The following is a 17544-nucleotide window of genomic DNA, read 5'->3' as shown; positions in this document are numbered from 1 at the left end:
TATGCCCAATTAAATGCAAAATTCCAGAGGTTAGCCAGAAGAGATAAGGAATTATTTTTAAACAAGCAATGCGCGGAAGTGGAAGAAGACAATAGAATAGGAAGGACAAGAGACCTCTTCCAGAAAATTAGAAACATTGGAGGTAAATTCCAGGCAAAAATGGGTATGATCAAAAACAAAGATGGCAAGGACCTAACAGAAGAAGAAGAGATCAAGAAAAAGTGGCAAGAATATACAGAAGACCTGTATAGGAAGGATAACAATAATGGGGATAGCTTTGACGGTGTGGTCAGTGAGCTAGAGCCAGACATCCTGAAGAGTGAGGTTGAATGGGTCTTAAGAAGCATTGCTAATAACAAGGCAGCAGGAGACGACGGCATCCCAGCTGAACTGTTCAAAATCTTGCAAGATGATGCTGTCAAGGTAATGCATGCTATATGCCAGCAAATCTGGAAAACACAAGAATGGCCATCAGATTGGAAAAAATCAACTTATATCCCCATACCAAAAAAGGGAAACACTAACGAATGTTCAAACTATCCAACAGTGGCACTCATTTCACATGCCAGTAAGGCAATGCTCAAGATCCTGCAAGGTAGACTTCAGCAATTCATGGAGCGAGAATTGCCAGATGTACAAGCTGGGTTTAGAAAAGGCAGAGGAACTAGGGACCAAATTGCCAATATCGGCTGGATAATGGAAAAAGCCAGGGAGTTTCAGAAAAACATCTATTTCTGTTTTATTGACTATTCTAAAGCCTTGGTGGGGACGTGGTGGCGCTGCGGGTTAAACCGCTGAGCTGTCGATCGGAAGGTCGGCGGTTCGAAACCGCGCGGCGGGGTGAGCTCCCGTTGTTAATCCCAGCTCCTGCTCACCTAGCAGTTCGAAAACATGCAAATGTGAGTAGATCAATAGGTACCGCTTCGGCGGGAAGGTAACGGCGTTCCGAGTCGTCATGCTGGCCACATGACCCGGAAGTGTCCTATGGACAACGCCGGCTCCAAGGCTTAGAAACGGAGATGAGCACCGCCCCCTAGAGTCGGATTCGACTGGACTTTACGTCAAGGGAAACCTTTACCTTTACCTAAAGCCTTTGACTGTGTGGACCATAACAAATTGTGGCAAGTTCTTAGTGGTATGGGGATACCAAGTCATCTTGTATGCCTCTGAGGAATCTGTACAACGACCAAGTAGCAACAGTAAGAACAGACCACGGAACAACGGACTGGTTTAAGATTGGGAAAGGAGTACAGCAGGGCTCTATACTCTCACCCTACCTATTCAACTTGTACGCAGAACACATCATGCGACGTGCTGGGCTTGAGGAATCCAAGGCTGGAGTTAAAATCGCTGGAAGAAACATTAACAATCTCAGATATGCAGATGATACCACTTTGATGGCTGAAAGTGAAGAGGAACTGAGGAGCCTTATGATGAAGGTGAAAGAAGAAAGTGCAAAAGCTGGCTTGCAGCTAAACCTCAAAAAAACCAAGATTATGGCAACCAGCTTGATTGATAACTGGCAAATAGAGGGAGAAAATGTAGAAGCAGTGAAAGACTTTGTATTTCTAGGTGCGCAGATTACTGCAGATGCTGACTGCAGTCAGGAAATCAGAAGACGCTTAATCCTTGGGAGAAGAGCAATGACAAATCTCGATAAAATAGTTAAGAGCAGAGACATCACACTGACAACAAAGGTCCGCATAGTTAAAGCAATGGTGTTCCCTGTAGTAACATATGGCTGCGAGAGCTGGACCATAAGGAAGGCTGAGAGAAGGAAGATAGATGCTTTGGAACTGTGGTGTTGGAGGAAAATTCTGAGAGTGCCTTGGACTGCAAGAAGATCCAACCAGTCCATCCTCCAGGAAATAAAGCCAGACTGCTCACTTGAGGGAATGATATTAAAGGCAAAACTGAAGTACTTTGGCCACATAATGAGAAGACAGGACACCCTGGAGAAGATGCTGATGCTAGGGAGAGTGGAGGGCAAAAGGAAGAGGGGCCGACCAAGGACAAGGTGGATAGATGATATTCTAGAGGTGATGGATTTGTCCCTGGGGGAGCTGGGAGTGTTGACGGCCGACAGGAAGCTCTGGCGTGGGCTGGTCCATGCAGTCACAAAGAGTCGGAAGTGACTAAATGAATAAACAACAACCACCATGCAAACCTAGCTGTGTTTACTCATAAGTATACCAGTGAGTTCAGTTAGATCTATTTCTAGTGTGCATAGGACTGCTTTCAAATTTGTTAATCAACCAAGGATGGGGATCCTGTAGCCTTCTAGATGTTACTGGATCTCAGTATCCAATTATCTCAGCCACTGGCCAGAAGTGATGGGAGTGGGAGTCCAATAACCTTTGGAGGGCTGCAGCTCTATAATCATTAGCTATGTTCACATGACATACTGAACTGCAAGCTAGCTAGCTAACTAGAATGCATATTTATATGAATGTGTGTATTTATTCAACAGTACTTTTAACCCACCTAAATCCTGAAGCACTCTGGGTAATGTGTTAACTGTTCATGCAAACCAATTCCGTGTGGTCAGTTTATGATTCAGTGTGTTGTGTGAAATTTGGGTATTATATGATTATATTAACTATTGTAAGTTACTATGTGAACACTACCTGTTTCATTCATTTTGGTATCTGTTGCTCTCACTGCTGAAATTGTATTTCATCATCAAGGACATCTGGTTTAGATCCACACATTTGTGACTATGGACTTTGATGAGTATTAGTGCCAAAACAAATGTTTGAAGAACTGTTCAGAGCAGTGTATGTTTGTATGAGAATTTGGCCTGAGGATTGTATCTGATAATTCATAGCACAGTCTTCTGCTTATGTATTCAGAAATGTTCTACTCCAGCCTTCCCTAGCCTGGTATCCCCAATTTCTGTTGGGACTACAATTCCATGCAATGATGAATGACAGTGGTCCAGTTCACTTAAATGACACCAGTCTGGAGAAAGCTGCATAATAAATGACTAATATCGGCTGGTGGTTTTATTGATAACTAATTGCCCATTCGTATTGAGGTGCATCATCAAAAGTTGTACATAAAAATATATAATATGATATAATTATATAATGAAATGTTGTACATAAAAAGTATAATAAAATTGTAGGAGAAGTATAATATAATTTTCAAGGTCTTAGCTACCATGCTTTGGAATTGTTTTTAAGTTTTATTAACAAAATAAAGATGGTTTCTTATATTATCACAATCTCTTGCATGTTTTCTTATCTCACAGTGTTCAGTGGAGCTTTATTCTCAGTTATATTTACCTAGGATTGTAGCTTTGACAGAGGAGTAAAGAAAAGAAAAGAAAGTATAAACAGCAAGTGATGTTTCTAGGTAAATGTGTATACATTCATCCAGTGCACTTATACGGTATCTTTTCTGACGATTCACAAGGCAGTTTGCATAAATATAATGCATCCAATTGTTTAAAAAGTAATGCAGTGATGCAGTTAAAAATATAAGTGATAGTTAAAAGAATCTAAATGTAAAAATAACAATGCAGAGCAACATCTGTTAACTCTGAAAGGCTCTGAGGAAGAGAATTACAACATTTGCGTTAATTCACATTATGGCTTAGCATGAACCAGCCTACCTTTGTAAACCCTGTAAGAGAATGATCAGCACTCACAGCAGTTCCCTGTCCAGTTGCAGCAAAAAGATCTTCTGTATCAGCTCAGTAGGAACCAAGTGGTTGGGGTTCCAGCTCTTCCTTGTCCAGAAATAAGATGGTGTCTGGACAACAAATAGGACCTTCAGCAGAATGAAATGTTCCAGTCATGCCATCTTCAAACTTAATCTAGTCTACATCTCAGCATGCTCACTAGGCTGTTTTGTTTAAAGGTTTGGGGGACTTCTTGTAAATCCCTTTTTGTACTGCATACTTTGGGTTGTTCTCTCTGTCCCTCCCTATCCCATGATGCCTTCTGTCTTGGGCCTGATTGCAAAGAAACCACATTCTCTGCAAATCCGAAGAAGAGATTAAGGCTGCTTTTCAGGAGATTTGGAAACATGCAAACTATCTGTCATATGAAATGAAGACAACCCTGGTGGTAGCAAAAGGAGGCCCAACATCTGCAAAAGCGCAACAAATATAAGACTTTTGAACTTAAAGGGTAGAGAAGACTCTTTATTTTGTTGTTGTTGTTTTGTTCTTCAACTCAAAATGCTCTTGATTCACAATGTTCTGACAGCCTAGCGGAAAGTGCCTTTTCCTGAACCCGGTTATTTATATACCAGAACTGGCTGCTGCTAATGCAGGGGACCAGGATATTGCTTGCAAAAAAAAACAAAAACAAAAACAAAAACAAATCTTCTCCTTCCCTCCCCCCCCCTTTCACCATTGCACCAGGTTTCTATCCATTCGCTACAGGATGTTTCATACCAGAGTGAAAAAAAAAAGTGGTTATGATTTGCTGCAAGCATTCAAAGAACAAAAGGCATTCATGTTCTTTTAGGGAATTTAATGAAGTCCCATGAATATCTAATTTGAGTTTTAAACGCCTCTGCCTTGCAGTCAGTGTGGTTTCTAAAACCACAAAAATGTGCTCCATTTTGAGGGTTCTTTTGTTTTTTGCTGGTGTGATTTAATAGTGGTTAAACTATGGCTTAATGCAGGGTGGGAACTCAGCCACTGTTTAATGCAGAGCCAATTCTGATTAATGCTAAGTGCTGTACAAGAATTGGGTTGTTACAAAATTGCCCCTGTTTATATCTCCTGAGACATGCTGCTTATAAGGATTGCAGTTATTCAGCAGTTGGAGCAAGTATTCACAGGTTCCCTGGGACTAAAAATGGCTGAATCTTGGCTTTGTGGCATTAAAAATGGGTGAATTTCAAATGGAGTTTAAAAGTGGAGCTTAGAGCATCTATTATTTACTATTTGTTATTGCATTGTGACCTCTGAAACCAAAGTCTGTTTAACTGTTTAGAGGAGTTACAGTTCAGCTGCACTTGATGTTGCAACAGAAATGTGTAGTTGAAGGACGAGGCAGTCAGGGCCGGCATGCGGAGAGAGACAATTGCACAGCAGGGACCGTTTATTTCCACCTACTCCTCACCCCACCCCCCATGCAGGACAGAACTGAACTCTTCCATTTTTGTTCATGCCTATTATGTCTTATCATGGACTGGAAGCCTTCTGGGAAGGCACTGTGACATTTCCATATTCTGCCCAGTGCTGAGCAACTTGTTAGCACTCTTAAGAATATTAAACAGCAAGTGCTGGTCATGGAGGCAGGAGCTGCATCCCTGATGTGCTCTCAAGTCTTTGCACATAAGAAATTGTCTTTAAAGGCTTCTGTGGGAGAGACAGGGTGATCTAGAGGTTAAAGTAACTTGGAAAACCCACCTCCACTGTCAGCCGTGGAAACTCACTAAGTGTCTTTGAGCCAGTCACTCATTTGTCAGCCCAGCCTACTCCAGAGGAGGTTTGTTGTGATAAAATGGAGAGCTCTGCATAAGTCGTCTTGAGCTCCTGAAGAGAAGGTGGAACAGAAATCTAAAAATACAATACAAATGTAATACATGTATATTCCAACTGCCCAGGATACTTTGGGTGCCACCAATTGTTGGTGACAACTTGAGACTGGACCTTCCAAGTCATCCCTAGGTTCTGGAACATGGTACTTGTAGGTGTTAGCCAAAGCCAAACATTCATTGGATCCACAAATCACAGGTTTACCCATGATTATTTTATAAACTGTGATTGGCTCGGTTCACACACATTTGCTAAGCCATAAGCGCAATGATTGGGTATGCATAATATACACCAGACAAACCACATTGTGGCTTAGTACACTAAATCCACATAATTGGAATCAACAAATGCTATGTATAGATCCACTGCTTAACCCTTGCTTAATGATGTGCTGTTGAGAAGCCCGTAGTGAGAAAAGTATACGGTACTTAACCTTCCTAATGTGGCCACTTAACTCTCCACCTGATGCTAGGCAGCTTTTTCACTGCAGTTCTGGGCCTCCAGTCATGGATGTCAGTGTTCTGATGAAAACTTGATTTAACAGCGTGCAACTCCCTTTGGCATTTAAAATGAAAACAGGAAGAGAAAAGTTATCTATTTTTTTCTTGCTGGATTGTCACTGATGCAATTCAACAGAAGTGCTGGCTATATTTTTGTGTTTGGAACCACATCTTCCCCTCTGTGTTGTAATATTCATCAACACATAGGCCCTTTGGATTCCTCAGTGAAACCTGTTTTATTTATTCTCCTCACTTTTTCATTAGAAGAAGAGAATGTAATACACAGGACTTTTCCTGCTGTATTAGTTACATTTTTCTTTGGCAGCCTAATGTATGACAGTTTTGATATTCTCTGTTCAAATCCTAGAACCTCTAGAGCAGGAAAAATATCCCTGGAACTCTGCAGTTGTGCTAACTTAATAGGCTAAGCTGTGATTTGTTGAGCATATCACATATGGGCTGGCTCTCCCACATTGGCATCCTGGGGAGGATGCAGAGCAAATGACACAACATGCTTTGTGAGGTGGTGACGAATGTTTTGTCTTTTTTCATTATTGCAGTTACTACCAGATGCCTATGTTCTCACAACATTGTATTGACAGTATTGGGCTAGACAGACTATTGGCTTAAAGTCAGTGTAAGGCAGGTTCTTCTGTTCCTTTTTTCTATTTCCTAGTTCTTGTACTTTGGAAGTCCTATGGGTTAGAAATGCAGGATATACACTGAAAAAATGAAACAAAAATAAACTTATTAACTGAATTCACTCATCCTGTTGACCTATGGTTTACTTAATCATGATTGGTTGACTTGCATTTGGCTGAGCAGTAAAGTAAAACCGAAACTACATCATAGTATAGCATAATATGTGAAGTTACATGCTGTCAATCTATTCATACAACATGCTAATCCTTCTTGTTTGGATAAGAGGGTCGCATGTATTTCCCCCTTAATCCCCCTACCTATGCAGCCTTTCAACCATGATCTGTGGTATACCTAAGGCTAAGCATGCTATTTTTATTTAGAGCTGTCACCATTTCCTTATGGATTGACTTATCCAAATTATTTGGCCCATTCTTTCAGATCATGGAAGGTCTGCTTAGGATCTTGCCTCCACATGAAGTAAAGGGTGATGGGCTAGAAGACAGGCCTTCTCAGTGGTAGACCCAACACTGTAGAATATAGTGCCCCTGGAGACAGCTTGGTTACCTTGGTCCTGGCTTCTAGGATGTTCCTTTAAATCTTTTTAAACAGGCTCTTGATTATCTTAATGCCTAGTAGGAAAGGAGATGGGCACCTTATTTTATTTTTTTAATGTATTTTGAGATTGCTTACTTGAGGTTATTTGTACAATGGCCAGAGTCTTTAGATTAGATTGATATAGACATCTGGAAAATAAAACAAAATTTCCAGTTGACAAGAACTGGAATTTGAAACCAATGGCAAGTCTTGATTTTAAATTCTGATAACTTTATGACTCACTGTTTAACTATATGGCTGCTGTCATCTCAATCCTTTGAAATTATTTTAACTTACAGTTGAGGACCTGCCTCCTTCTGTAAGCAGAAATCCCTGTACTGTGTCCAAAGAGAAAGGTATAGCAAGCAGTTCAATTTGGGCGTGCTGTATATGGCTGAAACCAGTCTTTTAGAATACATGGCTGATTCTTCTTAATGTTAGTTTGATTACCTAACGCATTATTGATATAGAACATAAAGCCATTTATCCTTTGCCCTAGGAACATTTCCCTCCCTTTTCATGCTGTCATCACCTGGAACATTTCATGTAGCAACACTGGAATATGGAAGCATCTGAGTTTTAAAATGGCATTTGCCAGTATTTTCTATGAGGTGAAAAACTTGTTTGCATTTTCCCCGTTATTACTGTTTGATCTTGCAATTCAGCTGAATGTGCTGAGCTAACCACCTACCACTAAATTATATGTAGCACTGCTGAGCTATGCAGATGGTATTGTACGCGTAGTATTCCTTGCTAAACTATCAGAATTCTGTTCCAAAGTAACTAAATTTTGGGATAGGAAAAGTTGGTCCGTATATATGAATTCTGTCACTTATATGTGACATGCAAATAAATCCAGTCTGTATATATTTTGCTCCTTTTTGTTAACTTGTTACTATTCTAACAAGCTTTTCCACCTAGCACCTTTTAAGAGTTCTGTGCATTACACTTTGGAGGGCTAAGGAAGTTGTATATACAAAGTTGTGTGTATATAAAACCAGTCAGCCAGCAAATACTTTTAACCTGTGCGCTCCACACCTCACCCTTTTTGAGAGAACATACATAGATCGAGTTTTGTGTCTTTCTGTCACAAATAGTATAACAGCACAAACCTCTTGATTTGAAAATGATGCGTTAAAGTCCAGTGAACTATTGATGCACATAAAAGCAGTATAGGTCCTATTTATGTGGGGCCGCTGTGGATCTAAAGAGAAAAGCCCCCATGTTGTGCACGAAAGTGCTGGGTGGAAAAGCTCATTAGAATGGTAACAAGGAGCACTCAGTCCACCATAAATGGCAGTCTGAAGCAATGCTGAATTTTGCACAGTATTCCTTAAGGCTGTCCAGGCTTGTTCATCCCAGTTTCTGTTGGGACCTGAGGAGGTTGCCCAGGCTGAGCCAGCAAGATTGAACCCTAGCAACAAATAGAAAATAAAATGCCTTCCAAGAAGGGAACATTATTTAGAAAGCTACTGTACATTGATTACAAATCACGCAACTTCCAAAACTTGGTGCGCTTTCTAAGACAGCTGGGAAGCAAATTATGTCCTGACTGATCCTGGAACAACTTGAGTTCCATCTAGGTAGACCTCACCTGCAAGTGTGTGTATATGAGAGAGAGGACAGTGTGTGAGACAGAGCTGACAGTGCACATATGATTTATGCAGTACGTTTCACAATGTTACACTGGGAAATAGAACCATGGCCAGCTGGTTTAAAAAGGGTACAAGAATACATTGGCTCCATTGTCCTAAAAATGATGGCATTAAGACAACTTGGAGATGTTATATTTCGTTCGTGCTTGAGGAGCATGGAGTTGAAACCAGATTGTTGAAGTTAAGAACATACTAGCAACTCTGCTGGACCTGAGCAGTGCCCTGTTTTTTATAGTGACCTCCCAGATGCATCATGCAAGCAGGGCAACAGGATACAGTAAATGCACAGAGCCACTTCCAGCTTTTCTTTCTAGTAAGCTGCTAGCCAGATTCTTTGACCATCGTAGTCTAATACTCAGGTTCTAGTTCTTTGGGGTCTCCTCTATCTTCGATTACTTGATTCTTTAACTGAAGATGACAGAGACCCGTGCATGCAAAGCAGATAGATTTGGCTATGATCTCACCTCCCATAGATACAGAAATAGGGAGGCTTTTTTTCCAAGAAGACCATAATTTCTGCAATTTAGAGACAAACTGCCCAGTTACCCAGAAGAAATCACTAGAAAGAGGTGTCCATCAAGATAAACCAAACTTGGCTAAAAGAGGTAGGATAATTAGCACAAGCATCTGCCCAGTTTAGGATTATAGTTTATGTTGTACAGCATCAGTGGCTCAGGTACTACAGTTTAACTGTTACTCAGCCAATTGTGGTCTATTCAGCCCAGTTCAGTAAACTATGGCTTAATACTTTGTTTGAACCTGCACTTTGCAACATGGCTTGGATCCAGATGAGAAAGTGGTGTTGATGGATCTTCCTCCTACCCCTAACTCTGAAGCAGATAGTAAACTGCTATGTCAACAATTCTGCATCTCTCCAGAGCTTTGAAGGGATGACTGTGAGAAGAGGCAGAGACGGAGCATGGGAAAACAATCTGGGAGCAAGCTGTTTGGCCTGGAGGAGAGCTCTGGTTCACATACCTGGCACTAACTAATGCGACTGCAGAGGACTCTGTTCACGTGAAAGAGGAGCAGAGATAATCTCTCAATGAGCAATTGTTCCAGGCCAAGGAGCACATGAAGTGGCCTTTTGTCATTAGTATTTCCTGTTGTTATGCAGCAGGCAGGAGTCTGTGTATCTTGACTGGTAGCCAACAACAAAGAGAAGGTGCCAAGCTCAAAACAGTGTGTAGCTGCTTGCCATTATTTTTAAGGCAGAAGGGAGGTTGCAAAGTCACACATTAACAAAAACAATCTGTGTCCTGGAGAAACCAGGATCTAGTTCTATCAGCTTTTTGATCCCATGGCTTAGTCCTAAAATTAACCAATGAACGATGGCCTGGTTCATATACCGTAGTAAGCTGTGGCTTGCTTAATCATGATTTATCAAATAAGTCACAATTGGATGAATTTACCCAGCAAATTAAAGTCTAAACTCTGCTTGACAAACCACAAAACAGACATAAAAAAGCAAACTACATTATCTTAAGCCTGGCCGTTTTTCTGCATAAGCTGAACAACAGAATACCTCTTATTTGTAGGGAGAGAAATCCAGGTTTAGACTCCAGGGGTGCTTTATCTGTGTTTTGAAATAGGTGGATAACAAAGGATATTGCACCAAACCATACTGTGCTTAACCATTGTAAGCCAAATTGGTTGGTTTCAGACATCACACTAAGCCACTCTTAACTTCCAAATCAGAAGTTAGATTTGTATAACACATAAAGCAAACAAGCAAAGCACATACAGCTTATTGCATTGTGTGAACCAGGTTAGAGTCTAAAAGTCAGGATTGCATTCACACTACACCATAATAGTGGTTTTGGCTTAGCCTCATGTATAAATGCAGCAAGAGTCAGACTGAGACTTTGGCAATTTCTTCTTTCTTCTGAGCCCAGATAAACACAATTTAAAAACCCCAAATAAATATAGTTCTACTCCTAGCTCACTTCAACACCCCAAGCTTGCCCCCCACCCCAACATTAACTATAGATTTCCTTAAAATATTAATATTCTTCCTTTGCAGTTAACTCCTTTTTCAGGTGCCATTAAGTTTCCAATGATTAAGAGTTCCAACTGTTTGTTATCAAAAGAGAATCCAGGCAGAAATAAGCACTACCATCTGCGTTCACACTCACAAAAAATCAATGGTAAATCTCCATTGGCTGAGACGTTTTAAGGGGCAAAATTACAGGTGGGGGGGTGTTGTTTTAAAGGAATGTTCTGAAAATTTAAGGCATGCGTTTAAGCTTTATACCCCACACCTCCCCAAACACAGAATCCAAATTTTTCAGGTCCATCTTACTCCAGGGGATTTGGGAAACCATAAAGTGAGTGCTGTAAGAAATTTTATTAAGCACCAATTGGCTGGTTCTGCATATATTAAACTATATAAACCACAAATTGCAAACCACAGTGGCCAAGTTCACGCAACATTAATTAGCTTCACTTTTGGTGACCTTTGGGGCACATCCATTAATGTTTTTTGGCAGCAAAATGGAAGTGATTTGCCACTGCCTTTTTCCAGTTTTTTTTCCTCCAACTTCCCAGTTCAGTCCTGTGATTACTTGGTCTCTCATCCAATAACTAACCAGGTCTGACTTTGTTTCCTTTCTTCAAGGTTAGCCATAGTGTCAAAGCTGTGCAGTCTGACCACAGATGCCAAAATACTGTAAAATGCCTACAAAAATCCAGTCAGTTAGTTATTAGCAATACACCCATCCTGAAAGATTGAGGATTTTGGTCATTATTCTGATACCAGCAAGTGGATTTTTAAGAAAGTCCGTATTTAAGACTGTGGTAGACAACCATGGAAAGCATCACTAACATAAAATAATTTCATTTGGTCTTACGATCAAACAGACCCAGGTAAGTTGAGGTTTCCTAACCTGCCACTGATTAGGTGTTCAACTGCAGAATTTCCAGGCAAATCTCAACACATTAGGTATCCTCAGGCTGACCTTAGTTTATACTGATTGCTTCAGTTCTCTATTCTCATTTAAACAGCAATAACATCTGTGGTTTACATGCATAACCACTTAACTCAGGTTTAATTGCCCCAAATGCTTTGTATGAGCTACACAAATGGAGTCAGAACACTGGGCCACTTATCCCAAGGTTCCCTACACCAGACTTCTGCACTCAGTGCTTTCCAGATATTATGGATTTTACCTCCACCACACCATGTCAGCCAGACTAATGGGAATTGTAGGCCATCTGGGACGAAGTTTATTCTATGTCTGCACCTATGAAGTGCTTTTGCTTATGGCTTGCTTAGGTTTGGCCTATTGAACCCAACAGTGGTGGTTTATAGCTGTTTTGTACAAACCCAGCCAACTATGGCTTGTTAAATAATGGTTAAACAAAGCATGGCTTAATACCATGTGCAAAATCTCAGGAAGCAATTGAAAAGGTAGCTGAAAAATCTGGGAGGTCAAGACAGAAAAATTTAAAAAGTAGAATGTGATAGACCTTTTGTCCATACTAAATTCCAAGTTCAGGAGCATTTTCTTATTCATGGATATTTTAATTAAGACACAAACCCAAACAAGCATCTTAAATTTGAGGGTTTAGCTTTTATTGGAGAAAAACAATCACCTGTACATTTTCACTTCATTAATCAACAGTGATGTGTGTCTGCAAACAAGGGGCCTTAGCAAATCTTCAGTTACTCTACTGAACATTCTGCTGTAGCATTTGAAAATAAAAATAAAACTGCTATCCACACTTTTTTTGAGAAACAAAATCAAAACTTAAAAAAAAATACCAAGCTCTCAGAGGGCAACAAGCTACTAAATCATTTTTTTCATTCAAACAAAATATTCTTTGTCTTAATTACAGATAACAAAAAAGTTTGGAGGGACATGCACTTCAGTGTCTTGTTTAGCCCTTCTCAGTAATTTCAGAAGGCAACAGTTTAAGCCCTTCCAAATAAATAAAAATACACCAAAGATTTTTTTTTCCCTTTCAAAAATTAGAAATATATACAATTACAAGGTTATTTTATTTGGTTTCAGAGGCAGAAAAGGAGCTAGAGGGCAGCTTAAAGCTCATGTTTGCAGCAGCCTAACAAGAAATGCTAATCAGTTGGCCTTCCCCATCACAAGCAACCTAACCTTGAAGATTTGTCATTTGAACACCTGTGCCAGCTGTCCCCCAGAAACTTCTGCCAACTTAATACGAAACAAAGGAATGAGATTACAAGACAGGAAGAAAACAAAAAACCCCAACCTGAGGCCAGTGATACCTTCAAGTAAAAAAATGAGAGATGATTGCAGACTTCACAGTACTGAGGGGCAATAAGGCAGGAGGAACAGTGAAGAGTGTCTCCTACCCATTCACGTTTCAGGGAAAGAATAGGTTAAAAACCCATCACCGCCACCCCTAAAGGAGAGGTGCTTTTGGAAACAGCTTGTTCTGCCATCAGAGAAGGACAGAGCAGAGCAGAGCAGATCTCAGCCTCTTTGAAACCCACCCCTCTCAATGTTTGTAGTCCGAAGGCAGAATAGTTTTGAAGGGATGGGCTCTCTTTCCTGAATGGCTGAAGTTCTGTAACTGCTTTTCATTTTCCATCTGCAGAAGCTTTTCAATCACCCTCTCTGCAAACAGCAGAAGAAAAAGCCACACTCCCTTGTGAGAAGCAGCAAGGTAGAGCAAGGGGGAAAAAAATGGTGGGGGGGAGCCTCCAGTGATTGTCTATTGTTTTTTTCAAGCAACAGGCAAAGATGAGCTGGGAAACGCTGTATGCTTATGTACAGGAGAAAGTGAGAGGCAGGCGTGTATCACAATCAAGCCCCAAGAAAACAGGCCTGCTTCCCAGTAGAGCCGCTCAACAGCTGATTGCACTGGGCTGCTGTTTGTTAACAAAGTCTGAGATGAAGTCAAACTCATTCTGTCCCAGAAACAGCTCTGGCAGCTCCTGAATGCGGTCCAAGCCCAGCTCCATAACCAAAGAAGTCAAGACCTCCTCATCAATAAGATCCGTGTCCATAACGTTCAAGGTCAAAGCAGGGGAGGGCAGGTGTTGCATGCCTGGGTGCTGTCCCGGGCCCATCCTGTACTGCTGTGCACCTGGTCCAACAGGGCCAGCACTCATGCCTAGGAGAGGATGGCCCTGATACTGAGTGTTGAGTTTCTGCAAGTGCATACTTGCCATAAGTTGCTGGGTACCCACAGGTCCCATATACTGTTGTTGTTGGCTTGGATTGTTGAACATCACAGTGTTTGGCACCTGGTGGTGACCCATCTGTCCATTAATGCCCGGCCTCTGCCTCATTCCTCCGTCCATAGCAGGGCCTCCATACTGCATCATCTGGTGGCTGGGAGGGAGCGTCCTTAGCACATGCTGCTGTCCATGTTGCGGTGGGGCCTGCATCCCATTCATGCCTATCCGGTAGCTCTGGAGCCCATTCATGCCATGGCTCATTGACATCATCATGTGATCAGCCATCACAGTCAGGGCACTGCAAGACAAAGAATGCAGGTTAGAAGGTTAGCATAATAGCTCATTGCCATGAACACTAAAAGCTCTGTTTGTAGCAATTGGTGTTTGGAAGTCCACAAAAGAAGGAAAGATTCAGCTGCTTTGCTGAAGTTCTAACTAGTCTGGATCAGGTTACTTTTCAGATGGGAGAAGGCAACAAAGTCATGCATGCTGGCTGTCCTGAATTCCAATATATCAAAGGGAACCCAGTACAATTTGATCATCCAAAGAGGTCCAAATGAGGAATTTCACACGTCAGCCCCATCAGATGGGTCAGACCAGAAACTCCATAGGAAGACAGAACTACACTTTACTGAGATACATTTTACTGATATTGAGATAGATGGATAACAGAATCTTGCAAGTCTGATTGTGTGGCACCTTAGCCTGAGCAACTTAACATTACCTTGTTTCCCAGGGTTTAAAGAATGCTTCAGCCCCCTTGCATGTTTCTCTGAAGGTCACCTCCCTTACTCTATACAAGCTGTCCTGCAGAGTCCACTTGGCTGATACCGTCTACTACCCCTGCCCAACTTGACATCTTCCAGACATGTCGAGGTTGCACCTCCCTGAATTCAGTCACACCTGATAACCACTAGATTGTGGGTGCAGGCTGACTGACAGCCATTTTCCAGGTGCTTTAGACTGAACTCTTCCCTAACCCTATTCAGAGATGCTGAGATTTGATCTAGGAATCTTTCAAGCTATGGGCCACTACCAAGCTGAAGACACCTGGAAACCTTTTCTTGCTAATTTTCCCAGGGATTTCAGTGTGGCACGCTGCATCTGTCCAACTGGCCCCAAATTACTCAGTGGGCTTCACAGCTGAGCTGGATTTAAACTCTTGCTTCTGAATATCCATGTTAAGATTAGGACAGAGGGACTGAAAGCTGAAGAGTAACTGCAGCTCTGGACAGCTGCAGATGTTTCCCCAAGCAATGGGCTAGAGCTAATTCAATAGAGCAAAGACAGGCACGCATACATATAATTCCAGCCTTTCTTGTCCACAGTGGCAGCAGATGGCAGGGACTCCTCCCTGCCCCCTCAGTCCATGTGGCAGGGAGAGATTTGGAGTAGGAAAGCACAATGAGACCTGTAGTCCAATGCTTTAGCTCAAAGATGATGTTCAGAGTCCAACATCCCACAGATGATCTTCAGAAGCCCTTAGAACAATCCACACCCTATTACTGTTCCCCATTCAGACATTTAATTTGGAGAAATACTGCTCTTGAGCAGAGGCATCACACAGTCTGAACAGCGAACCACATTTTGGCCTAGAGTACTGGATGAACTCAGAAAATCAGGTGAACCAACTATTATTAACTGGGGATAAATGCATTAGGCAAACCCACTATAGAAATGACATGGATTTACCACGTAATGTCCTTCAGTTACTTACATTTCCCATACATACCAGCCAGCACAACGGTTACTATTAGGTACTGTGTTCTCACAACACAATCAGGTTTTTACACTAATCCATTTCTGGGTTTGCACCATGCATTAACAGACTAGGCTAAGAGAAGATGCTACAGCACCCACCCCAGGTTAAAATTAAGCATAGTGCATTGCTGCATTTAATTCCAAATTGTGTTTTTAATTGATCTGGATCAACATGTTGCGTTAACGGTCTGTAGCTGTAAACAGTTTAAGGAAGCTAAGCTGTCTTCTCCTGCCCCAAGGTGGACATGATCTTCCCACTGGCCAAGAGTAAGGAAGACTACCCATTGGAGGGGGTGGGGGGGAGACAAAAAGGCACCTTTCAATTTCTTAGGGTTCACAGCTACTAACTCTGTTACTGTGCACATATATATTCATTCACACAATACACTTAAGCTGCAAAGTGATTTGTTCAGACTCAGCAAATTGTGTGAACCCAGCCACCAAGGCTTTCCAAGCATCGTTTAGCATGAATAGAATAGGAAATTAAGGTATGCTCAGTGACCCATGCATGCTGTGTGAACACTGGCCCTATTTTTGTCAAGAGAAGAAGTCAAGAATATTACAGAACTCATTACCCTTATCCCTTAACATAAAGTTGCTAAGGTTGAGAAACACTAAGTGTGGACCTCAACTCCCTGAATTCCCCAGCCAGCTTTGCTAGCTGGGGAATTCTGGGAGTTGAGGTCCAGTCTTAAAGTAGCCACGGTTGAGAAACACTGTCCCCTCATAGATTCTTAGCTGTAAAGGAACCCCCAACTTGTTTGCCGGCCTTCTTCTCCGCCTAGGCCGGTAAGACAAAGGCCTGTTCATCGAAGTAGCCCAGTGATTCGAAAGTTTGGCTTTTAATTCCCTCGGGGATTTTGTGATGCCCCCTAGCGGCGGGGCAGGGCGCTGCGAGGGGGAGAGCGGGCCGCTCATAGCGGCTGAAACGAAAATTCACCCAGACGAGCGCGACCGGGCGGTCCAGTCCAGTTCCTCTTTCGCTTCCCTCGCCGTCCTTCTTGAGGGACCCTTCCCCGCTCTTCTCAGCCTGCAAGCCCGAACCCCAACTCGCATTTGCAACAGAAACGTGCGCTAGCTCCGTTTTAAAAATACCAACGCAACTGCAAATCAGGGAGGCGTTTCGCGTTCACGCCTCTCCCGGCCAGCGCTTCCACAAGACCCAGGTTTTCCGATTCCGGCGGCGGCGCTGCTTTGGTTCTCCGAGAGCCCATCTCCGGGCTCTAACCCTTTGGCAATCACCACCCCTTCCCCCTCGCCCTGGCGAGGTAGCTCCCGCTCCGGCACATTCCGCCAGCACAAAGATCAGCACTTCGCGAACACGCTCGGTTAACCCTTCCCTCCCGGCGCCCGAGTCAGACAATGCAGCCTGCCGAGCGCTCGGTGCAAATCGGAGGCCGGGCGAGAGGACGCGGCTCCGTCGCTGAATCGAAGGCGGGGACGTCTCCCCCGGCCGTGTCATTCCTCGCGCGCGGTTTACCCCAAAGACGCCTCCTCGGGCACGTACCCTAAAGGCGGCGATCCGGAGGGGCGGCTGCAAAACGCGCGAAGCGGGAGTCCGCCTGGCGGAACAAGAGCAGCCCCGGCGTCCGTTCCTCGCTTTCTCACGCCCCGCTCCTTCCCCTCGAGCCGGCTGACCTGCCCGCAGTTTGCAAAGGTGCCCCCAACTCCGGCCGCATCAATTCCAGCCGGGCCGCCCCGTCTTCCACACAAGCCTGCCTGACTCCGCGG

The 17544-nt window shown here is 42.8% G+C and overlaps 1 protein-coding gene across 1 annotated transcript; it reads right to left on the bottom strand.

The window, feature by feature from the left end:
* Positions 1–12443: 12443 nt before the first annotated feature.
* CITED4 (Cbp/p300 interacting transactivator with Glu/Asp rich carboxy-terminal domain 4) lies at positions 12444–17542 on the bottom strand. Its single transcript, XM_063312272.1, has 2 exons — positions 17321–17542; positions 12444–14350 (listed from the first exon to the last, which is right to left on the bottom strand). The coding sequence occupies exon 2, from the start codon at positions 14335–14337 to the stop codon at positions 13717–13719; it is 621 nt and encodes a 206-aa protein (XP_063168342.1). The 5' UTR covers positions 14338–14350; positions 17321–17542; the 3' UTR covers positions 12444–13716.
* Positions 17543–17544: the final 2 nt, after the last annotated feature.

This window comes from Candoia aspera, chromosome 10, assembly GCF_035149785.1.
Source record: "Candoia aspera isolate rCanAsp1 chromosome 10, rCanAsp1.hap2, whole genome shotgun sequence".
Taxonomy (NCBI): Eukaryota; Metazoa; Chordata; class Lepidosauria; order Squamata; family Boidae; genus Candoia; species Candoia aspera.
This window is presented reverse-complemented; position numbering and strand designations above follow the sequence as displayed.

Excerpts from the sequence above, each read along its gene's own strand:
- CITED4 (XM_063312272.1), bottom strand. The coding sequence starts at position 14,337 with ATGGCTGATCACATGATGATGTCAATGAGCCATGGCATGAATGGGCTC.